Source organism: Pundamilia nyererei, unplaced genomic scaffold, assembly GCF_000239375.1.
Source record: "Pundamilia nyererei isolate P.nyererei 1_Seehausen unplaced genomic scaffold, PunNye1.0 scaffold00211, whole genome shotgun sequence".
NCBI lineage: Eukaryota > Metazoa > Chordata > Actinopteri > Cichliformes > Cichlidae > Pundamilia > Pundamilia nyererei.
In genome coordinates, this window is record NW_005187612.1 from 5163 (window position 1) to 29303 (window position 24141).

Genomic DNA, 24141 nt, shown 5'->3' on the forward strand with positions numbered 1-24141 from the left:
ACACACACACACACACACACACACACACTGTGACCGTCCATGACACTTGGGGTCAACAGGCTAATAGTTTTATGACTCCGTGTGTGTATAGGTGAGGGGTTCACGGTGATGATGTCACACATTCCATTTTCCATTGACATAACTGGAGTGGGAATGTTTGGGGTAGAGGGGCCATATTGATAATTGTGTTTTCCTAAGAAGGTGTGTGTGTGTGTGTGTGTGTGTGTGTGTGTGTGTGAAGAGTGTTGAGAGAGAGAGAGAGAGAGAAAAGAGTGTGTGAGGCTGCACACACTGGAAGCACCAATGTTCTCAGGGGTTCAACTGCTTTGCAGTACCATGGAGATATAACCGCTTATGTCATTCAAATAAAGTGTTCACAGTGTCCTGGTAGTGAGAAATGTTACCATGTTTTAGCTACAAACTGAAAGTCATGATAAAAGTGAAATTCATGTATGTCTTGTCAATAATGCACATGTCATTAATATTGTTACAGTTATAGTTACAGAATATCTCTCCATCCCAGACAGCGTCATTACTATTTTATATTTCAAATTTTCTAACGATGTATTGATATATTTTGCAATGTTGTTTTCAGTGTTGTTCACAGTGAGACACTGTAGGTGTCTTTAAAAGCCAGGGAGCAGAAGCTGCAAGGAAGAAAAGCCCAGCTTTCTAACTTTTGCCTACAAGCAACAGGCTTGAAATTTTAAAAATGTTTCTAATCTATGTATATTTTTGTTTATTGATTCCTTACAGTGCAAATCAGCCGATTCTTTTCTAAAGCCATTTTTTTATTGTGGTGTATAAATTATCATTTGCTATTGTGAAGTAAAATAAAATAATTCCACTAAATAACTTACAGTAAACATTTTGTTTTAATTTAAAAAAAATGTTGAATCAGAATCATATTTTTAATGCTAAAATATAATAATTGCTATTATCAGTGAATTTTAAAATCTGTGCTTTTACAAAAAGTAGTTTATTAAGACGGCAAAAATGATTACAGTCTTTAAAATGATGGCTTTACTGAACAGGAAAATCAGATTTACTGGTTAAATCTAATGTTTCATTAGTTTCTCAAAGAAGTCCAGCATGTGGACTAAATATAAAAATGTGACTTTAGTAATTTAGTAATTTGTTTTAAACCAATTTAAAGCTCTAAAGTATTAGTGTTTTTATGGCTGATGGTCTAAATCTTTTGATAAGACTCATGGGACTTGGTATTTTTGCATTTTCTCTCCACATTTATCTATAAGTAAATCGCAGAGCAGAATCTTTGAAGGCACGTATAGAAAGCAAAGTTTTGATAAGAGCACAGAGCAGCCCTCCTGTCTTACTCACTGTTGTTACCTTCAGAAATTGCTTGCAGAGTTTCACCTTCTGACATCTTTTGATCTCGAGTGACAGTTTCACTCAGAAACATCTGTTCAAAGAACCCAAACCAAAGTTAAGTTTTACTGACTTTATTGACTTCTTAAAATCGTCTCTACTGGCACAGTATCCAGTTCTGTCAGGGGCATAGATGGCTTTAAAAGGTCCACAGTTGTATAGCCTAACATCAGTGGTCTACTCGGGTCCCAGATTCTTTCTCACAGCATTAAATAAAACTCAATGAAAAACCAAAGACATTAAAGTATCCCTCGGGAACCTTTTTAAAGATTTACACAGCCATCAGCGGTCTGATCTGGCAGTTTGGGACATTAGCGACATGTTGCTGAAGCTGCTGTTAAAAATCCAACTAATAATGTGGGAGTCTATTAAAAGAATGTCTTTACCTGCTGGAGTTTGGATGAGGGTGGTTGCTAAGCTGACTCTCTCTGTTCATGATGAGGAAGAAGAGAAGCAGAGCCAGCTGTTCCCCACAATATACAATATACCTACCATGTGTCTCTCTCTCTTACTAACACATACACACACAGTTGACCCAAACCCACAAAATCGTCGGACCTGACCCCGTCCTTCCTCCGGCAGCCACAAATGGAAAAGCCAGCCCGACTCTGTATGGGCTCGTGTGAGGTCCGCCTTTCAGTTGACTCGTGCTGTGTATCAACTGGCAACCGAGGCCTACAACATTATTATTTCCTGTGTGATTTGTGTGTGTGTCTCCGTGCATGCATGTGGGGCAAAGCTGTGAGCTTGATGGAAAACCTATCTAGTTTTCCTCTGTGTCACAGCAGCGGTCCCCTTAAAAAGGTTAAAAACTGGGGAGCCTGAGACAAAGGGGGAGGGAGTGGTGAAGGGATGGTAACACGCTCCAAGAAGAAGTCATTCAGGAAAAAAAAGGTTCACCTCGATTTTAGAATATAGAGAGAATTCAGTACCACAAGTGTTTTGTCGCGCAGGTAGAAAGAGCAGCCACAGAGGAGGAGAAAACGGGAGCAGAGGAAAAGAAAAAAGCTTCAGACACACTCAGCTCTCTAATTGTGGGCGTGTCCAGAGCTATAAGTGCCTTCGTTCTTACCTGTGTTACTTATATCCCTGCATGAGGCTCAGAACAAGCACTCTCTCACAGACACCTGTCAGACGACACACCCCTGCACTTGAGAACTCTCAGCTCTGCATCTCCAGGTAAGAGCCTTCTCCTTTTTGTTTACTTTATTTTTTTACACCAGATCTAAACTTTAATGCACTTAGACATTTAAATCAAATGGTGCTTTTTTTCTTTCTTAATTTCCTACAAACTAGATTATATTGACATTACTAAATTTTAAGGAAGAGCTTTCATCTTTTTTCTCGCTTCCTAACATCCTGCTGTGGGAGGATTTTTCATGTATTATATAATAAGAAACATATCACGGTAAAAGCACGTCTTGCGTCATATCAAGTATCCATAAATATGAAAAAATGCTATTTTTTATTCATTTGCATTTCTCAAAAATACATCCAAATGATGCAGTTTGTAGAAAAGAGTTTTGCAGGGGTTTTATTTTGAAAGTCATGACTACAATTGTATCCCTTTGTTTTCAAAATTATCTTTGCAAAACTAAGCAAAGTGAATATCATTTACACAATGGTTTTTTGGAGTCCGTAACATGAAAACAAACAAACATATATAACACACTAATATGTATTTATTTTAGTGTATCATATTCACAGGAAGAGCTTTAGGGTTAAGGAAACAGGTTAAGTTAAAGCTAAATATTTATCTTTTACTTTTTTATTTTCAGAGAAGCCTAAAACTTTTCCCAAAGTGGGGAAATTTCTACTGTCATGAGGTCATATGTAAGCGGCTGGACTGTTGATTTGGTTGCACAGGCAGTGTTAATGGCATCCCCCAGGCCTTTCTGCCAAAGCCACAGTCGTGATTCCTCGGAAGTAGAGCTGGAAAGAGCTGCAAATTTAGAGGCAGGGGTCAGCAGCGTGACTTTATTGTTTGCACACGTGTGGGTGAAGTTGGTGGGTACGTCAAACCTACGATGTTCAGGCTCATCAATCGCGACTTGTGTTCGTCTGCGTGTGCGCTCGACATATACATTTGTGGCTGTGTACGTTCTGTGAACTTAAACGGAGTGCGTGCGTGCGTCAGCGGGTACCTGTTAAATGAAGCAGACTGTAAAGATAGAGACAGTGTTGTCTTTATTCACATCAGCCGTTACTCAACCGAGTGAGACACAGGCAGACATGCAGGATGGGAAACCACCTTGGCAGAAAGAGCAGGAGGCTCTCAGGAGGCCATTCATTTGAGGGGAAAGTTCATCCTGAGAAGATTTTAAAAAAGGCATCGTGGCTTCTTCATGGCCCAGAAGACCAAACGCAAATCTGACTTAAGTGACGTAATGACTGGCTCCAACTTTTTTTTTGGCATGTTCTTCAAAACCAAACAATGCCTGCTCGGCTTAAAGAGGTTAAACTCTCCAAGATTTTACAGGAAACCAGGCAATAAAATAAGACAAAGCTGAAAAACTCTTTTGTGCAGCAATAATCATTCTGAGCCGTCCTGAGGCTGCTCTGATTTATTGCGCCAAGGATCGGAAACCACTGGCCCTGTGCATTTTGCATGATTTCCTTAAAAGCTGGGGACAAAACACTTTTTCTCTTTCCTGGGTTCTTGTAGCAACATTTAACGTATCCCTCTGTTTGAACCATTCAGATGTCGCTGTGCATGACCTCACATCTCTGCCTGCTGGCCCTACCAGTGATCTCACTCCTGCTGCTCTCCTCTTCTATTGGTTGGAGCTCCGATGTCCTCACCCCAGGCTGTCACCTTTACCGTAAGTTTTGAACTGTATAGTTCAGTTTCCAGGTCTAAAGTTTGTGGAAGAGGTAACCAGAAGAAATTCACAGATGATTCGCGGATTCAGTATGCTCATACTACGGGAATTACCCCACCTTTGGCTGCACAGTTTTATGCGATATTCAATTCCCAAACCTCTTCCAGTGTGGGCTGTTTCTCAGCAGACACTGTAGCCCCTTTCCAAACTGTAAACCAAACAGGAACCAAATTTTGGGTGTTTTTCTTCAAATATAGGTTCACCAACCAGAATGGAAACAGTTCGGTGTTGCTGCAGTGTCCACTTAGATATACTTTTTGTTCAAAGTTAGCTTTTAGCATTAAATCCTCACAGACTTAAATTATGTCCTATTCTAGCAGCATTATCCTGACAGTGCCAAACCATACTTTTCATAATTGTGGTTTGGATCTTTTTTATTTTAACGTATTTTACTTTTTCATGGATGAATAACCTCAGAGACTGAGGTCTGATTTAAACTGACTTATAGGCTTTTGCATTTATAAACATGACCGAGAAAAAATAGTCCCACAATCAATTTGTATGTACTTGTCAAAGTATCATACATCCACTTTCTTCCACTTATCCAATTCAGCAGCCCCGCGGGGTTCTGGAGTTTATCCCAGCTGCCATAGCATGAGCTGGGTACACTCTACAGGACGCCAGGCTGTCCCAGGTCAAAATATCATTTTGACATTTTCATTGTGGACTTAAAAAGTACACTCAGCATTTTTTTTTTGGGAGGGGGTGGTGGTTATGTAATAAAAGGTAAATGGACTAGTTCTTATATAGAGCTCTTCTATTCACTGCACTCAAAATGCTTTATACAACATGTCTCATTCATTCATTCATTCATTCATATATGCACTTGTTTTCTATACCTTTTCTACCTAAGTGCTTTCTGTCTAACATTCCCACACTGATGGACGCAATGGGGAGCAACTTAGGGTTCAGTATTTACCTAAGGTTACTTGGGAGCAGCCCAATGCTGCCTTCTCATAAACTTATAATTCATGCATTAAAAATACATAGGAACTGGTCTGAAGTTGGTGGAAACCACCGTGCTCCACCATGTAGCCAGAGACCCACCACATTTGCAGTACACCAAAGCATTACGCCAGCTAATGCTAAGCTTGAGTGTCCATTACATTCTCACAACATATTAGTGCTAATTCACTAAGCGCCAAAGTGCACCAGTGTCACTTCAAAGAAAGTTTTATTATTGTCAGCAAATAGTAGCTGATAGAGGCTAACAATAGCTAATAGACAGTTCAGTAGTTAAGGGTGGCAAAGTTTAGCATATCCTCACAAATCACCACAGTAATATTCTTCAGAAGCAAGAATGATGATTTGTATGGGATGATTTTCACAAATTTTTGCTCACAAATTTTATAGCGTCTCCCAGTGTAAATAAAGTTGGACACTTTTCACACGGCATTGGCAGGTGAGGTGAAATGTGGAAATGGCAGCCTTCCACAGATAGGGAAAAACTCCCGGATGGATTCAGTCCAAACGGATCAGCTCAGTCTAAATTGAATGTTTTTTTGGCCGTTTGTCCTACAGCAGCCACCGTAGCAAGGACTATGCACTTGAATTGGGAGAGGTAAGAAAACAGAACTCAGCTGATTGGAATCTGCAATCTACTGATATCTAGTGGTGAGAAAATGTACACATTGAGAACTCTTATGCATTTCATTGTATGACAGTGGGACATAACTAAGCACTCTTGGACTTAGTGGGAATACATATCAAAGACCACGATTCTTTGGGAGTGAGCTATTGGTTAGTCTTAAATTCCTGCATGGATCTGCAAACCTGTACTTTTCCCCCTCCTCCAGCCTTCAACGTGACCATCCGCAGCGACCGTCGCGGCACATGTAAAGGCACCCATCTGGTCTACGCCTGCGTGGGCTACTGTGAGTCCAGTGCCTTTCCATCCAGATACTCGGTACTGGTGGCCTCCAACTTCACCCACAACATCACTTCCACTTCACGATGCTGCACCATTAGCAAGGACACCAAGGTAAGAGGTGGGAGATGTTGAGGAAACAATTATAGGAGCAACTACTGCTTCATTTTTACTGTTGTTCATTTTCTTTGGCTTCTCTTCACTTAGGTCAAAGTTCGCCTGGACTGCCCGCAGGGTCGTCACCATGACGAAATAGAGATCCTGACAGCGAAGGCGTGTCGCTGTGACATGTGCCGCAAATCACGCTATTGATACACAATGATATTATACTGCATACTAATGTTAACCACAATGAGAAACCAGGTTACAGTGTAGGCAGTAAAATACTGACAACTTTTCTTTTTCTGTCCATTTTGGCTTGTTTGAACAAAATTAACTTTAACTGACATTGTAATATGGTACTTTCATAGCAGGGCCTCCTTCACTAAAGTGGACCTATTATGCTTTCCCTTAATTTTGTGAAATATATATACACTTTGCTTTAGTGGTGGACGCTCATATTAATTAAACTCATCCTTAATGTGGTCATCAGAAGCACAGAGTTTTGGCTATAAACATATATATAGTTTACATATATAGCACATAATTCAAATCTTTTGTTTAAGACAGACAGCCAATCAGAACAAAGTGAGCCTGAGGTGAGGGGGAGGAGCTAAAACGACTTATTTCTGACAGCGGAAGAGCTGAGGGGCTGCACCAAGGCTCAGTATTAGATAATTAAAGATTAATCTGATATGTGATTCATGCAAAGCTACTCTAGTAAAGTCCAAGATCGAAAATGAGCATAACAGGAAATGAAATAACAAAAGATCCAAAATAGAAAAGCTCCCGGCAGTACTAAACGTACTAAAGACCACAACACCCTGAAATTGTAGACAGTAAATTCTCTGGCTACAGATCTAACTACTTTATTACTGCATGAAAAATTCACGCTTTTTAATGTGCTGTTAGTTTTTTTGTGTAAAATGTGATGCAAGAGAAACTTGATTGACATGCTTTGAGTTTAGGCTGTAGAAACCATTCTGTCACACACACACTGCACACAAACTAAACATTTTTATAGTGTTGCCTCAGGGCTTTGAGGCTTGGCAAACACTTCATAATTCAATCATCTTTCATCACACTTTGTGACTCAGTAGCAAGTGTCAGGACACAGATATAATCAAACTCGCAGGAACCGAAAGTCAGATTTAGAATGACTTTAATATAAAATGAATGAAAACATAGCAGTCGATAAAACAGTCGAGTCATGTCTTTGTTGACTTCGATTAACAAAAAAGTTGAAATACCGTCTTTGGAAACAATGTAAAGCTCAAATATATGAGGAATGTCATTCTTGTAGTAACCACTAATCACAGTCATGAGACCAAAGAATGTACACAATTTATTTATATTTAAGAATCTGAACTAAAGTCATTTTGTAAATAATATCTATTGATGAAACCAAAGAATGTTGGAAATGAAAAAGAGGAACAATGCACTGTGTAATTTGTAATGAAACTGTATGTCAATAAATTTCTATTCTGCAACTTTAAAATAATTTCTGTGAATTTTCTATTTTTTTTTTCTTAACAACCACGCACAAATAAACTTAAGCGGTCACATAACATGCCTAACCACAACCTCTATCCCTAAGCTTAACTTTAAATTCAGCCTTGAATTAAGTGATAAATGTTGAGTGAGTTTGTGCTCCTATGAACCTCATTCATCACTGACTCACTGTACACGCATCATATCAATAAACAATTCAGTTGGTAATATTACTGAGGAAATGCTTTTCTAATTCTCTGGATCTTTGACGAACAATGAGAAAGGGAAGACATGGCTGCAAAGAAAAAAAACAAAGACTTTTAGAGATTGTTGCAGTGAACGAAATGCACATTTGATAACATTAAGACAGGGTTCTTGGGCTCAGTCCACAGAGCTGCTACCGTATTTCATTACCACCACGAAAAGACTTGTTAAATGGTTTGGCATGCTCGTTCAGAACATGCTCATGTCAGTCCTTGATATGCCTTAGGACATCGGGCGACTGTGAGCAGGCATTTCGCAGGAATACTGTAATTTCTGTGCTTACATGCACAGGAATTACAGCATTCCTGCAGAGTGGGACTTCCCAACCCATTGTAATCTTTGACATCTTATTTTATCAGCAGATCGACCGTACAAATCAGCTCTTGTTTCTCCCCTAGGTGTAAAAAAAAAAAAAATCAATCAACTGTCTGACTGTTACCCTGCTGTGTCTGCCTGCAGCATTCAAGGAAAAACTCTACTGATGGTGTTGGCACTGCACTGTCATACTGACCTGGCCAGCTGCTTCAGAAATCCTGGTCTCACAGGTGTCCCCTGCTCCTGCAGTACTATCTCAGGCTGCTTTTATTTTAAAAAAAAAGAAGAAAATATAGATAAATAACACACACCTGCTATAACTTGTTTTCACCACTTTTCCCATATGGTGATATAACCACAAAAAGCATAAAAAACCCAAATACCCCCAGAACAAATCTAAAATGTTCAAGTATGTGAATTTACCAGGACAGAGCCATAAAAGGGCATAGGAAGAGATGCATTAACTAAGCCAGTATGAGGTTTTCAGTGGTCCATTCAACAGCCAACTTGTTATGTGCACTTTTTCAACTCTTGTTAACTCAAATATGTAACCAACCAATCACATTGCATCGCTCAATGGCTTTAGACGTGAAGACATGGTCCAGACAACCTGCTGAAGTTCAAGCTAAACATGTGGAACCTTAAAACAGATGGGTTATAGCAGCAGAAGACCCCACCAGGTACCACTCCTGTAAGCTAATAATGGGAAACTGAGGGTACAATTCATGAGGTCACCATAACTGGACAATTGAAGATTGGAAAAATGTTGTCTGGTCTGATGAGTCTGATTTCTGCAGCAAAATTCAACTTGGTCTGAATGTGGTGTAAAAACATAAAAGTATGGATCCCTCCAGCCTTATATGAATGGCTCAAGTTGGTGTTAGTGGTACACAACTGGTACTCTTTGGGTCTCGTAGTACTACTTTAGCATTATTTAAACGCCACAGCCTCTCTGAATTCTGTTGCTGACCACATCCATTGGTACACAACCACAGTGAGCCAATCGTCTGATGCCTGCTCCCAGCATGATAACGCAACACGTCACAAAGCTCAAATCATCTCAACCTGGTTTCTTGAACATGACAATGAGTTCTTTGTACTCGTACGGCCTCGACAGTCACCAGATCAATCCAATAGAGTAGATTTGGGATCTGGCAGAACAGGAGACTTCCATCACAGATGTTCAGCAAACAAATGTGTAGCAACTATGTGATGCTGTCATGTGAAAGACTCAGAGAAAAATCTCTGAGGAATCTTTCCAGCACCTTGTTGAATCTGTGTAATGAGAAATTAAGGTAGTTCTGAAGGCAAAAGCTGAGCCAAACTGATAGTAGCAAGGTTTACTGAACAGTAATAAGGTGACCAGCAAGTGCACATTTGGCTGTTTCGGTGAACAGAAACAGCCAAATGCGACCACAAAATTCTTTCAGTAAGTGAAGTCCTGGGTTATTCAAAGGAGCTTGCAAAGAAAAGTGTCTGGACTTCTTTAAGTTGCTTGAAGACGTTTCACCTCTCATCCTAGAAGCTTCTTCAGTTCTAAGGTCAAATGGTGGGGAGTCCCAGATTTAAACCTAGTGGAAGTATCCCCCCGCAGAGGGACAAAAGGACCCCCTGATGATCCTCTAATCCCCTGAGCCAAGGTGTGAAACTGGGTGTGGGTCCCAATCAGCCAGGGTTTCGGGTGAGCTCGTTGTGGAACCTGGCCCCACCTACATTTGCAGGAATCATGCAAATTCCTGAGGTCAGATGGCCCAGGATGTGAGTGGGCGTTAAGGCGTCTGGGGAGGGAACTCAAAACTGGATTATAGATGGCAGACAGTTGGTGTGGTAAACCACCGCCTCTGTTCAAAGATGGTCGCTCACAGTGGACATAGATGGCTTCTTTCACTCCTCTTTCAAACCATCTGTCCTCTCTGTCCAAAAATTGGATGCCAATGTTCACATTTTGGACAGAGAGGACAGATGGTTTGAAAGAGGAGTGAAAGAAGCCATCTATGTCCACTGTGAGCGACCATCTTTGAACAGAGGCGGGGGTTTACCACACCAACTGTCTGCCATCTATAATCCAGTTTTGAGTTCCCTCCTCAGACGCCTTAACCCCCACTTACATCCTGGGCCATCTGACCTCAGGAATTCGCATGATAAGGTGGGGCCAGGTTCCACAACGAGCTCACCCGAAACCCTGGCTGATTGGGACCCACACCCAGTTTCACACCTTGGCTCAGGGGATTAGAGGATCATCAGGGGGTCCTTTTGTCCCTCTGTGGGGGGATACTCCCACTAGGTTTAAATCTGGGACTCCCCACCATTTGACCTTAGAACTGAAGAAGCTTCTCGGATGAGAGGTGAAACGTCTTCAAGCAACTTAAAGAAGTCCAGACGCTTTTCTTTCCAAGCTCCTTTGACTACGATGACCTGGATGACTGAGAACCTTCACAGACAAGTCCTGGGTTACTAAAACTACATGTAAAAAGCAAACTACGGCCTTAAAATAACCACAAATTTGCAGTCAACATTAGTTTAAATTGAAATTAATTTCATAAAAATGTTTGCCATCCTTCTCTTAAAGCTCGTATGTACATTAACATCATCAAGACCACAACGTTCGAACATAATTCTTTTTAAAGCTTGCAGACTTGTATCGACACTTCCTTCTCAGTGTTAAGACAATAATAACTCAAAGGGCTGACATAACAAGTTTAAATCATTTTTTCCACTTGAAACAAATGCTGAAGGGGAAAAAAAGGAACAGAAGCGCGAGGTGGAAAAAGACAGAGTGGACAAATGTAGAAACAGAGGATCAGGTTAGATGAAAGGGCATGAACGAGAAAGGAACGGAGAGAGGGGTAATTTTGGATTTTACTGCTAATTAAACCAAAGCACATCACCACTCTCTCACATGCACACAATTACAGAGTTCTGTGTCTGATGTAATGCTATTATTAACCTTAATGACACTCGTTATCCTACCTGTCTGCGCTAATGTTAGCCTCGGGCTGCAATAAAGACAAAGATGCTACAAGAGTGTGTGTGTCAGAGAGGAAATGAAAGGGTGTTACAAGACTGACATTAGAGTTTGAAGCGTTGGAATCGTAACTCTAAACAATGACTGACGCTTCAATTTTACACGGAAGAGTGTGAGAATCGATCAGAAGTTACGAGTAAAACGTCGAACTGGAAAGGATCACCTTGTCAACGTGTCCTGGATCTTCTTTGGTCTTTCCCTGAGAGTGCTCACTGACCAAGTCCAACTTGCTGTAATTTAGACACAGACAACTTTCAAGTATCTGAGGAACTTTATTATAAATACAAGATCTGTCAGTCAGTTTTGGTTGCCTCGGCAATAATTGTCCTGATTTAAGTGTGTTGGTGTGATCGTTTAAGTGTGCGTTATGCTCGCTCGGCCACCACAGAGCGATACCTTTGTCATGAAATGGAAAATGTTCGCCTTTGATTTTTTTTATTTTAACAAGCAAATAGTGGCTCCACAGATTAAGGTGATACATTTGAGGATTCAAAATAGGATTTAAATCTAGCCCGTCTATCAGCATTCAGTAACTTTGCGTATTTGCTTAGGATGTTGTTAAAAAGTCCAATTCCATGTCTACTTCAGTTTTTAGAAACAAGGCCTTACATAACCTTTAAATGCTTTTGCTATTATTCACAAACCGTAGTACAATCAGTGAATGCAAGTACCTGACCCAGTCCCTGAGGCAGAGGAACAAGCAATCTAAATTTCAACTGGCTTTACAGCTGCTTTGAGGTTCTTCTGATGAGCAGCTGTCTCACTACAGCAAACATCTCTATCGTTGAGGCCTGGTCTTTATGATTTGGTCACTTTAAAATTTGTGTTCAGCTTCTTTCTGATTGGTGACGCATGCAAGGTGGCACAACAGTTGCAACAGTTACCTGCAGATCCCAGGATAAAATTTTGGGATTGTTGAAGGATTTTTTTTTCTTGGGCATGACACCCAGCCTCGAACGAACTAGCAGTCTTTAAAATATGACAATATGACCAAATTACACACTTACATAAAAAAAAACCAGCAGACTTTGGGGGGGGGGGGGATATTGACGATCACCATGTTGCTTTAAAAAAATGAATGTATTCATATTAATATATACATATCCAAGATAGTAGAGAGTGCTACTGCACTTTAATGCTGGCTTTCAAAAAGTAAGGGACACACAGCAACTAGCTAACTTCTATCACCATAAGTCAGAACCCGGAATCACATCGTTGATGGCAGATCTTTGATCATTTATTACATTATCTAGTTTCTTTTACATTTCTACTAACTGTAACTAGTCTGCACAGTTCTTAAAAACTCTCTGACACTGTGACAGTAACAGCAAACTATCAGAGCTTTTGTCATTCTCTAAGTAGGTTCTACTATTTTCACAGAAAGCACCACCCAAGTCCGGCCAAATAAAGAACCTACTGTTAAAACATGTTAGTCCAAGGACTTTAATCTGCTAGGTCAATGACAAGAAATAAATAAAATACACACAAAAAAAGAGCAAAATAAGAACCAACTATTTGCCAAAAGCAAGTTTAAAAAGGTTTTTTTTTTTATGCTTTTTAAAAGACACCACAGATCTCGGGCTCAATGTGAGAGCTCTCCAGAGTCTGGGGCCACTTGTCACAGCTGGGGCAGCAGCCGTGGTGGAGTGAATGAGGACCCAAGTTGCAGACAGTGGTGGAGATGCGAGTGAGGTTTGTTTACAGTGCTCGATAACAAAAGACGAGGGCAGAACTAAACATGAACCTAAACTGGGGAAAACTAATAATAACAAAACCATAACTCAAAGTCACAGCCGGGGAAAACGTAAGGAGGTACGCAGGGGATGAAGAGCTGGGAAGGGAGATCAGAGTGTGGCGCAGAGAGACGTAGAGATGACCACAAGACGCAGAATGACACAGGTTACACAGACGAACCGACAAGGAGCACAGACTGACACCCACGATATGTACACACAAAAGGTAATCAGGTAATGGCACACAGGAGGGAAGCACAGCAGATGCTAATTCACAAGACGACAGGAAAACACAAGCTGACACAGTGATAACAGACCTTCAAAGTAAAACAGGAAATTCACAAAGACAAACTCAGGGACACGAACAGATCACAGGAGGGAGAACACTAAAGCACTAAACACAAGACCCAAACCCTAAGCCCTAATATAAAATAAGAATTAACACAAAACATAAGATGACACCAAAATGAAACACAAAACGCTGGGTCAACGACCGAGGACCATGACACCACTGTTGCAAAGGCTCTGCCTCCTTTAGTTCACAGCAGGCAGGCCCTGTTCACAACCACCTGCTAGGGATGTATGGATGTAAATGTCCACTTTAAGATGCTGGTGCTTGTCCATGCAGAGTTCTAAAAGTTAAAAACAGCATCTTAAAGTGGACCCTGAAATTGATGGGAGCCAGTACAACCGAGTTAGCGAGGGTCTCACATGGAAGTGTGTAGATTACAGTGGGAGAAATGTAGTGGAAGTACTTTGCCATGTGAGCAAATAACTACACAATGCCAGTTGTGTATGAAATTTGTGCATAAGCTTCATCATTAACTGCTTCCTTATACTGGATCAAGTGTCTGCTTATCAAAATAGTACATGTCAAAAAAAAGCCAACCTTCCATGAAATATCCTTGTACATCTTTAGATCTAACATAATCTGCCATCCACACTATATTAGGTCAGTGAGCAAGTACAAAGAAACTCTACAAGCGCCCTTAAGGGCACTAAACTATTCATTTTTTCTTGTGACTAAGGAAACTTTCTGGTTCAGAAAGCTTCCGATTGGCCAGAAATCTTAAAAACAGCAGTGCTTATATGATTTGTGTGCAAAAAACAAGAACTTCTAAATCCAGATACAGAGAGGCTTGAAAATAACCATCATTTAGAGTCAAGGCCCAGAAAAGAGAAAGTGGACCAATGGTGGCTTGTGTTAAAAATACAATTGAGAGCCTAACTATAACTGATCCTGCTTCACAGGAAAACAGTAGAGATGTAATTCATTTTTATCAGGAAGTCCTAAAAACTCCCTCCTTCAGTTAATCCAAAATGCTGCAGCAAGAGTCCTGACAGGGACTAGAAAGAGAAAGCATATTTCTCCTGTATTGGCTTCCCTTCATTGGCTTCCTGTTAAATCCAGAATTGAATTCAAAATCCTGCTCCTCACATACAAGGTCTTAAATAATCAGGCCCCATCTTATCTTAATGACCTTGTAGTACCATATCACCCTATTAGAGCACTTTGCTCTCGCTCTGCAGGCCTACTTGTTGTTCCTAGAGTATTTAAAAGTAGAATGGGAGGCAGAGCCTTCAGTTTTCAGGCCCCTCTTCTGTGGAACCAGCTTCCAGTTTGGATTCAGGAGACAGACACTATCTCTACTTTCAAGACTAGGCTTAAAAATCTCAGTGAAACTTTATTTCCTGTGAATTGGTTCTGAAGCTTGAGGCTGTGCCGTTTGCAGGGTGTGTGTGTGTTTCCTGAGTTTTAAAAAGGAGACACTTCTGTTTACATAAGTTAAAACAAACTAGATGGAACACGAGACCTTGTTTATGTGTGTGCACACATTTCAAATAATAATTTTCGCCCCACTGATCTGACTGTCAGAGTGATTGAGGTGGCGCCTCTTGCCTGTTTCATAACTGCAAGAACCACTGAAGCGTGCGTTTGTGTGTGTGAAACAAAGTGGTCGTCAAAATGAATGACTTAGTGATTTTATGAGCAAGGACACTGATTTTGATCCCTAAACTGTGCGTGTATAATACTTGTATGAACAAGTGTCCTCTTATTGTTCGCATCGTCTTATAACAGCAACATAAATGGACTCCGAAGGAGAACACAAAAATATGCACTGGCTTCTTTCCGAGAAAGTTTACCTATGTCAGTCACCTCAGTGACTCAGTCACCTTATTTCACCTGAAATAGAGTAAATCTAAACGAGGGTTAAGGCCCCCACTGGGTGACCCTTTGTCGAGCTCTGCGTGTACACAGAGCCAATACAGAAGCTACAAGATGTGCATTGGTGCAGTCCTCCAGATAGCCAAAAGTATGTCAGCTATGGGCCGATCCTATATAATAATAATCATCATAACAATAATAATTATAACGATTAAAGAAAAAAGGAATACACCAGAAGACTAAAATATGTTAATCAATAGAAAAAAAGTGAGAAAAAGGGCGATAAAAGATGTCATCACATAAAAAGCAAGTCCTTAAAGGAACTGACTCTACAAGCTTTATGTCCTCTTCTAAGGCCCCAATTGAAAAAGGATGGTGACCTTCAAACTGAAAACTTGACTTTGGAAAGGCTCCATCCGTGGATCTAACGATGTGACTGGCTCAGATGAAGCAGAGGGCAGGTCCGGGCGTGCTTTAGAAGTTATTATCTTAAAATCAATTCTAAAATGTACAGGGAGCAAACGGATTAATCCATGAAGTCAGGATTAGAACAATGTTATTCTGCAGTTTGCATTGGTTTTAAATCTAGAGCTGGATCTAATTTAGAGGAAGCAGAACTGGACAGCTTTTTGTTGTTGTTGTTGTGTTGGTCCGATTTAAATTGTCCACTCAAATCTGTCCCCCTTTGGGTTCCAAAACAGCCCTGACCTGTCGAGGCACAGACTTCACCAGACCCGTGAAGGTGTGCTGTGGAATCTGACCATGCCACTTGCCCTAATGCTCTGTGGTCTAGTTCTGATACTCACATGCCCATTGTTGGTACTTTCAGTAGTGGACAGGGGCCACCATGGACACCCTGACCAACACGCTCTCATCCCAACGTGGAACATACCGATGACTGTGACAAATTATCAGCATGTTACACGTTCGGAGACATGCCAGTGACTTCTTCGGTCTTCAGTCTGACTGCAGGTTTCCCCAAACTTATAAACAATACATTTGCACAATATTTGCACATTATGTACATTAAATCTGCTCACTTTCAGATCCAGAATCACTTTGGAAAACACTATGTGATAGGGTTAAGGTTAGGGTTAGGGCTGGAATGGACGGCTGGCCTCTTCTCTAAGCGTGTCTTACTGCCGCGAGCGGCTTTCTATTGGATTCAATTGACAACACAAAGCGTTTGATAAGGACACGGAAGGGTACCTTTCTCGTTACTACGTGACACCTAGGGGTGTGACACATCGTCGGTATGTTACACATTGAGATTAAAGCTCTGCCCTGACTGGTCTGTGGTTATGCAAACAAACTGTGATATTCTGTGTATTCTGACAACTGTCTATCAGAACCAATAATAACTTTTTCCCACAATCTGAGCTACAGTAGCTCGTCTGTTGGATCGGACCACACAGGCCAGCCTCCCCACGAACCTTGGCCATTCATGACCCTGTCTCTGTTTCACCACTGTTGCTTCTTTGGACCACTTTAATAGATACTGACCATTGCAGACGGAAACACCCTACAAGAGCAGCAGTTTTGGAGACGTTCTGACCCAGTAATCCAGCCATCACAGTTTGGTCCTTGTTAGACTCACTCAAATCCTTACGCCTTTTCATTTTTCCTGCTTCGAACATCAAGCTGAAGATAAGACTCCATCTGCTATGTGCACCTGGGCTTCAGTGAGGCTCACCTTCTACGTCTAGAGTTTGTTTACATGCTCAGTTAGCTCATGCTCAAGTTTCTGCTGAAGAGCACCAATTTCTTCTTTTAACTCTCTTTTCAGTTCATCTTTTAAAGTGCTTAGTTCGGTTTTTAGCTCTTGCATAAGGTCTTTTATGTTTATACAGATTGTAGCAAGCCAAACTCGGAGTGTCTCGTTGTGAACTTGGCCGTCCACTTCCTCTGTTGTGCCATCTTCGCTTTCCAAGACGATTCCAGGTTGTACCACAGCTTTGTCTTGCTGCCGGTTCGTTTTTCTACTTCTTTGTTCATTCCCACCACCCATCATCTCACGTTTATTTGGCCTGTTAAAGTATGTGGTGGGTTTATTATGCCCAACTTAGGGGAGTAGCTAACTATGTGTCTGCTCTCTCGCCACCTTCAACTAGCTCACCATTTCACTTCAAACCAAGTGCAACTTCTGCTGTTTTCCATTAGCATAAAACTTGTCACAAGAGAACCAGGTGAGTGTTGAAGATATGCAATTTTTACATTTTCAAAGACAATTTTAAATGTTACAAATGGAGCAAATGCAGTTTGTGAGAGATGTATGTAGAGAGAGAACACTCACCCAGTCACTGCCACCCTGTTTTCGGCCTCCGTGTCATTGATTAAGTCCTTTAGTATGGCCTCCTCTAGTGGTGAATCTCTCTTTAACTGAGGCTCGGGAATGGAAGGGATGTGCTGCCTTACATCATTCTCCTACAGAAAGACGCTTCAATGACTTCCCAGCTCGACTGTACTGTTGTATTACCTGATTGCACTCTATTATATTATAAGGAAAACATCATACAACCTTTCATCTAGTCACTGATTTTAACTTTAAACGATGTGTTCAGAGCAGAACTTTTCGGCACTAACCACAGCAACATATATTTCTTTGTTTAATAGTTTGAATATAAAATGTAAACATTCTCTCGTGTACTCTTGTGAGTAACATAATAATCCACTCACCTCCACTGATTGAGACCCTGAAAGAACACAAATAAACTGACATGAGATATCATCATCCCTGAACACTATCCTTGATCATTGTTCTCATTTCCCAAGATTTTCTCTCTTTGATTCCTTCCCTTATTTCCTCATGTCTTAAAGATGAGTTATAAAGAAGGCAGGTGTAAACCAACAGGAAAATAATTTTTTTGTTTTGGAGCCATAATTTTAAATGAAAACAGTTAATATGAGGTATTGCACAATATAGCTGTGTTATGATGTATTGTTATATTTTATGGGCCATTTGACATATTTTATCTGTCAGATGAAGTGGAGTCATCCTTAAGAGATGGACAGAGGAGAAGCAACAAGGTGGCATAAAATAAAGAATAGAAAACTGCTAAACCTCTATAAAGTATTCGTCCATGCCTCTGCTTGCATCTTGCTTTTGATGACACAAAAAGATAAATAAGGGTGACGAATTAAATCTCTCTTCCCAGATTCTGTCCTTAAAACATAAATGTTTTTTTGTTTTTTTTTAAAAAGGTGAACATCAGTTTAGTTGAAGCTTCCTTTACTTTATAGTGTGTTATGTTAGTACGTCAGCTTTAAAGCTGCAAGATATCCAGCAGACGTGCAGCTGCCCTCACCGTTCTGCATGTTTTTCTCCAGGTAGAGGATAAGAGTGAAAGGGTAGACGCTCAGATTCATCTCATCATGTTTGCACACACTCTCCCACTGTTTCTTATCTGACAGCTACAGTTAACAAAATACACCAGGCAGGAGCTACCATTCACATTTTGACTTCTGTGATCCTCATTACATACCTATGGACTGTATTATATCAGTTTAGTAGCATAGGTAGAGAAATAATGGGTCAAATTGAGGGATGAAAGGCGCTTAAACGCAGAGATGATGCAGAGGTGAAGGATACAAGGAAAGATGATGTAATGGGTGGAGGAGAAGGGCTGAAGGTCATCCAGGTTGCCAAGAACGGTTCTAATAATTTCCTTAAAACAGAGAAGAAGAGGCACAAACATGAAAAGAGGATCTAAAAAAGAACAGTGTGTGAAAGAACACATGGGTGCTGAGAAGGATCCACAATTACCTCTAATTCCTGATTGAAGGCGACTTCTCCCATAACATCCTGTTGGCTGTTGAGACACACCCATTTGATGCTCACATAAAGTTTCTCTCTTAAAGAAGTTGTCAACTTATTACAAAAGCAGTAAGGTTAAATATAATATCTAAAGGCTTTTTATCAACCTGGCCATCCTGCTTGGAATTCCCATACGAACTGTGCTATTTAAACCGTTTCAGCATGAATAGTTTTCGATGACTCTGCAAGCTTCTTTGCAACCCACCTCCACCCCCTCTGTTACCACTGAGGTTCTGCTGCTGCTGCTGCTTCGATAGAGTGTGGGTGGACACCAGAGCAGAGCCATACTGTACGACCAAATATGACACACTGTGGTGAGAATATTTTGATTAAAGTTGTCCTGACAGAAATAGAAACGGTTAAGTGCTGCAGGGCTTTAAATGTGTAAAAAAAACATGTATGTTGTATTTTAAATAACAGAAAATAGCTTTAAGGCAGAATCAAGGATCACTCAGACTTTTATTATGGGGCATTATCCTGGAATATAGACATACAGCTCCAGTGAGATGTTTCTCTTTTGCTGATCAAAATAACTGCCAGGAATCATATATCGTGATATATAACAGAAACCCTTATAAAGAGTGGCATTAAAAGCACGGAAATCATCAAAGCTTGAAGCACAGCTGTTTCCCCAACTGATTTGGGGATTGAAAACATTTTACAGTGCTTTAAAGAACTTAGACTATCAAAGGAAAAGGGATGTCCCACGTGGCAAGAAGAAAAAAGGTAGGTGCAACCTGAATCCTTACTTTCTCTGCAGCGCGTGTACTGATTTCAAGCTGTGCTGCAGGTTTGCTCTGCTTTGAAGAGATACACGTGGAAGTGGAATCGTCTCAGGCTTAGACACAGTTAAATTATTTCATAGCTGAAAATGCTAGTAAAGCTCATTCTGGTTTGGAGAAAGACTCCTAAGAAACGAGCAATCAAGAAAGTCTTCACTAGCACACAATTAGGATTCGACTGTTACCATGTTTATTTCTGCTTTTTTATGTGGGGATGTGACGTTGGTTCATTCTCTATACTGAAGAGAGGCAAAACGCACTAATCACAAAAATCACAGGAACACTTTGAAAACACATCAGATCTCAAACAAAGCCTTGTTTAGCAGAAGACTAAAGAGACGCTCTGTTTAAAGGCGCTTAGCATTACAGTTGTCTCTCACTGTGACTACGATGCTTGATAACTATACTGATATTGACTGAGTCGTGTATTAGGAATGAAAGCATGCAGAATTACCTGAAAATGAAAATTCTCAACCTAGAGAGTAACTGAACTCGAAAAACTCTGAAAATGGGCCGAAATTTCATTGGAGCAACTCAAAATGGTACCCAGTAATTTGCATGGCCCCTACGTGCTTGTATGCAAGCCCGAGAATGTCGGGGCATCCTGGAGGAGTCTCGCTACCTGTGAAACCTTTGTAGAGTGCAGGTATCAACTCATGCTATCAGCAGTGACAGTGATACTAGCCAGATGCAAAACTAGTTAAAAAAAATAGTGACAAACGATCAGGAGGGGAAAATGTCAGTGACCTCCACCCTCTAACACCGTTGCTGTGTTGGGGGTTGTCTTATTGTCGCCCAGTTGTTGTGAACCTTTTGTTAATTCCATTAACACTGCAGCAGCTGAAACTAATTAACAACCCCATCTGCTGTTTAACTGACCACATCAATATTGCTGAAGTTTAGCTAATATTAAGCTATACTCTGATTAAAAAGCCTTCCTTTCATTTTTCTGAGCTGTACACATATAAACTAGAGCCTGAGTACGAAACACTGTGTATAACACTGCCTTGCCTGTAGCTGGAGCCTCCTCTGATCGTGAACTTGTAGATGAAACTCCCTGCTTTAAAGAATCGAGTTTCTGGGAGAGGAAATGAGAAGGCCTGCAACGGCATAGTCGACCTAAATGAGCTTAGGAAATAAAATGAGAAAATTAGCCAATTCATGTATTCATTGTTATAGTGAGAATTCAATAGGAAATACAGCAGGGAGAAAATGTTCAGATAGCTATACAGGGCAGATTTCACATGCAGTACTGTCCTTACATATGTTAGAAAAACAAAATTTCTTTCTCGCTTTAGTTTTTTTTTAATTACCGTATTGTCTAATGCTTAAAATAGCGACCTCGAATTCGCTACCTCGTTCACTGGGTTATCTCCGACCTCAAGCAGACCGTGAACAGTTAAATCTGTATCCGTCAATCAAACGTCTGATTCGTCTCGAGATTTGCTGAGGAGGATATATTCCCGCCTTCCGGCCGCTCGGGCTGCTGTGATTCGTTGGATCCCTCACGTCTTCTTCCAATCCACAGTGTCAGAGCAGGTGTCACTATGGTGACGGCGAAAACCGACCCAACTGTCACGTGACTGTCAGCTGACCACATATGGTAGCTAGTAGTAGGAAACTGTGCTCAGGCTGGAAGTTACCTTTGCTTTATAACTTGTTAGTAATTTCTTTGAGAGGACACTGCCAGTGTATGCACCGCCTTTCCTAAAGAAGTCACTTGAGGTGAAAAAAAGGTGGGGTGGAAATATTTTTCACGTAAAATTGTTTATATATTAGAGTATACCGTCCCCTTCCTGCATTGTAATGTCCACGTGTCTGCCTACAGAAATTATTAAAAGTGCTCTTCAAGTGTCATAGTCTTCATACACTGTGACCAGCTAAATTAGTGATGTTAGTTTACATCTTCGTGTTGCTTGCCTTTCTTATTTTGTGTTAGAGAAGCACCAAAAAGTCTCTAGTGAAACAAGATAAAATCTGTATTGTTACCAAGTTTAAGGAAGTGCTTTCAAGCAATTTTCCAGTGATGTAACACACAAAATGGGGCAAAGGGCAGCAGAAAACCAGCTAAACTCACTTTCTCTATCCGTCTTTGATAGAGCTTGGCAAACCAGTTATTCCTAACAGGGTGCAAAGTAAAGAAGGGCCTTGCAGTCCAGGATGTCGTCCACCACCACCTCCTCTGTTACCCTGAATACTGGGGTTCAAATGCCCCTCCTGGGGTTGGGGACTTACAAGTTGCACGGCTCTGAAGAAGTGTATCGGGCCGTGGATGCCGCCCTGGCTGCGGGTTACCGGGCCTTTGATAGTGCAGCCGTCTACCGGAATGAAGCCGACATGGGCCGATCTCTGAGGGAGCTCCTGCCCAAGCACGGCTTGACCAGACAGGATGTGTTCATAACCAGGTGATGCACAGGCTTCTAAAGCATAAGTTGACACATGATTTCTAAGAGAACACATTGGGGCTTCTAAACCTGACTTGAGGTGTTGCGCCGCTCATTCAGATCCCTGTTTCTCTTCCTGTGTTTCAGTAAGCTGGGCCCTAAGGATCAGGGTGAGCGGGCTATGGAAGGTGCCCTTCACAGCCTGTCTCAGCTGGACTTGGGTTACATTGACCTCTATTTGATTCACTGGCCTGGCACGCAGGGTCTAGCAGTGGCTGATCAGAGCAACCCAGGTAGACTCCACTTTTTTTTTTTCAGGTGTTTCGAGTGATCTATATTTCATTGCTGCACTAACTGCACAAAACCCATTCAAGCTGTCTTCTCTCATTCCTCCACTGCAACATAGCAGGCATTGAGTAACGGCAGAGATGAGGTCCTAATAAATATTTGATCCCAGGAAACCGAGCTCAGAGTTGGGCCACGCTGGAGGAGCTGCATGGCCAGGGGAAGCTGAAGGCCATTGGAGTGTCCAACTATACAGTAGCTCACATGAGAGAACTAATGCAGAGCTGCAAAGTCCCCCCTGCAGTTCTACAGGTACAATGCAGGAGTTTGAATGGAGGACAGTGAAAGACATTAGCAGCTGTTTGAAATCTCATGGTTTTTTTTGTGTTCTTCAGGTAGAGTTTCACCCACGTCTGTGCCAAGCAGAGCTGAAGAGTGTTTGTGAGGAGTATGGAGTCTGTTTCCAAGCATATTCCTCCTTAGGCCAAGGAGATCTGGTTACTGACCCTGTGGTCCTGGAGGTGGCAAAGCAGTGCCAACGCACCCCCGCACAAGTGAGCCCACTCGCTCTGCTATCTTGGGTATACCTTTGTTTTTATTGCAAATATTTTAAGGTTCTTCTGTCCCTCTCCTCAGGTGCTGCTGCGGTGGGCGGTGCAGCAGGGTGTCGCTGTGCTCCCAAAGTCCTCAAACGCAGACCGAATACAGGAGAACGCCAGACTTTTTGACTTTACACTGAGCGACGCAGACATGGACAGACTGTCAGCTTTGGACTGTGGACAGAAGTACTGCTGGGATCCGTCAGGGGTCGCCTGAAACACCAGCTTGTGTCCTCCATGATGCCTTTTTGTCTTCAGTTTTACAGTGGTAGTTTTTTGGTTTTTTTGGGGGGGGGTGTTTTTGGGGTTTTTTTTTTAAAGCTGTTACAAGTTTTGTGTCAACACTTTGTTAATTTCAAGACAAATACAGCACATTGTGGTATGAACTCTAAATCTATGCAACGTCACCCATCACATGACTTTGTCAACCATAAGCCATGTCTTAGTGAGAACCTTTCCCTTTGTTATTGGATAACAAAAACTTTTACATATCTGTCAGTTTAACTGTTGCTCCTTATTCTTCATAATCTCTTGCCTTTCCTTTGCCTAATATCTTTGACTAACCAGAAATCTCCATTGAACATAACTCAAAGGTCTTCTAAACCTGTGTAAAGACAATTAAAAGAACAAAATACCTTTTAAAAGCTCTCTTAAAATTATTTATTTAGACCAGAGTTTTCACAGTTGTAGAGAAAATACATTTACAAGTCATTAAAACTGAAAAAGAAACCAAAATAAGAAAAAAAAAGTAATATTAAATTTTTATTTTCTCCACACACACATCTCCAGATTCAAGTAATACTAAGGATGGTTGCAAAAAATCCAGGTGCCCAGGCAGGTTTGGGGTGTGTTCACTGTCACGGATGTTTAAAGTCAAAAAGAGTTGCCAAACTCCACATCAGCCATTTTATAGTGTACGCGTGTGTCACTTAAAAATCTCATGACAGTAAATGCACCGGGACATTTTTGTGCTTTCTGTTTTTCCTCTGAGTGTAACTTGTGAAAGCGAGCAGTGAAGTTTAAGGCTGTAATTGGGTAAACAGAC

At 41.1% G+C, this 24141-nt stretch overlaps 3 protein-coding genes across 4 annotated transcripts in view; 2 read left to right on the top strand and 1 right to left on the bottom strand.

Annotated features, from left to right (window-relative positions):
• Nucleotides 1-6450, top strand: part of gpha2 (glycoprotein hormone subunit alpha 2) — an 11114-nt gene extending 4664 nt beyond the window's left edge. Inside the window, exons 2-4 of the mRNA XM_005748046.2 lie at nt 4091-4211; nt 6068-6252; nt 6346-6450. Coding sequence (XP_005748103.2) covers nt 4091-4211; nt 6068-6252; nt 6346-6450 — 411 coding nt within the window. The remainder of the gene's footprint in view (nt 1-4090; nt 4212-6067; nt 6253-6345) is intronic.
• Nucleotides 6451-7388: 938 nt separating this feature from the next.
• majin (membrane anchored junction protein) lies at nt 7389-21354 on the bottom strand. Of its 2 annotated transcripts, none has more exons than XM_013914634.1 (10): nt 21142-21354; nt 20840-20956; nt 18996-19041; nt 18822-18897; nt 18538-18636; nt 17909-17925; nt 17526-17656; nt 11496-11562; nt 8504-8571; nt 7389-8023 (listed from the first exon to the last, which is right to left on the bottom strand). In XM_013914634.1, the coding sequence occupies exons 2-10, from the start codon at nt 20938-20940 to the stop codon at nt 7978-7980; spliced, it is 651 nt and encodes a 216-aa protein (XP_013770088.1). In that variant the 5' UTR covers nt 20941-20956; nt 21142-21354; the 3' UTR covers nt 7389-7977. The 2 variants fall into 2 exon arrangements, with proteins under 2 accessions (XP_013770088.1, XP_013770089.1); XM_013914635.1 differs by having other exon boundaries at nt 8504-8568; nt 21142-21351.
• Nucleotides 21355-21374: 20 nt separating this feature from the next.
• On the top strand, nt 21375-23836 carry LOC102206903 (uncharacterized oxidoreductase YtbE). Its single transcript, XM_005748012.2, has 6 exons — nt 21375-21564; nt 21928-22233; nt 22360-22505; nt 22670-22809; nt 22893-23051; nt 23134-23836. Exons 2-6 carry the CDS (start codon nt 21989-21991, stop codon nt 23311-23313), a joined length of 870 nt encoding a protein of 289 aa, XP_005748069.1. The 5' UTR covers nt 21375-21564; nt 21928-21988; the 3' UTR covers nt 23314-23836.
• Nucleotides 23837-24141: the final 305 nt, after the last annotated feature.

Excerpts from the sequence above, each read along its gene's own strand:
- majin (XM_013914634.1), bottom strand. The coding sequence starts at position 20,940 with ATGCCGTTGCAGGCCTTCTCATTTCCTCTCCCAGAAACTCGATTCTTT. Across the intron at positions 11,563-17,525 it reads AACAGGGTGGCAGTGACTGG|CAAGTTGGACTTGGTCAGTG; the intron begins GTGAGTGTTCTC and ends TCTAAATTACAG. Across the intron at positions 8,572-11,495 it reads ATCCAGGACACGTTGACAAG|CAGCCTGAGATAGTACTGCA; the intron begins GTGATCCTTTCC and ends TTAAAATAAAAG.
- LOC102206903 (XM_005748012.2), top strand. The coding sequence starts at position 21,989 with ATGTCGTCCACCACCACCTCCTCTGTTACCCTGAATACTGGGGTTCAA. Across the intron at positions 22,234-22,359 it reads CAGGATGTGTTCATAACCAG|TAAGCTGGGCCCTAAGGATC; the intron begins GTGATGCACAGG and ends CCTGTGTTTCAG. Across the intron at positions 22,506-22,669 it reads GGCTGATCAGAGCAACCCAG|GAAACCGAGCTCAGAGTTGG; the intron begins GTAGACTCCACT and ends ATTTGATCCCAG.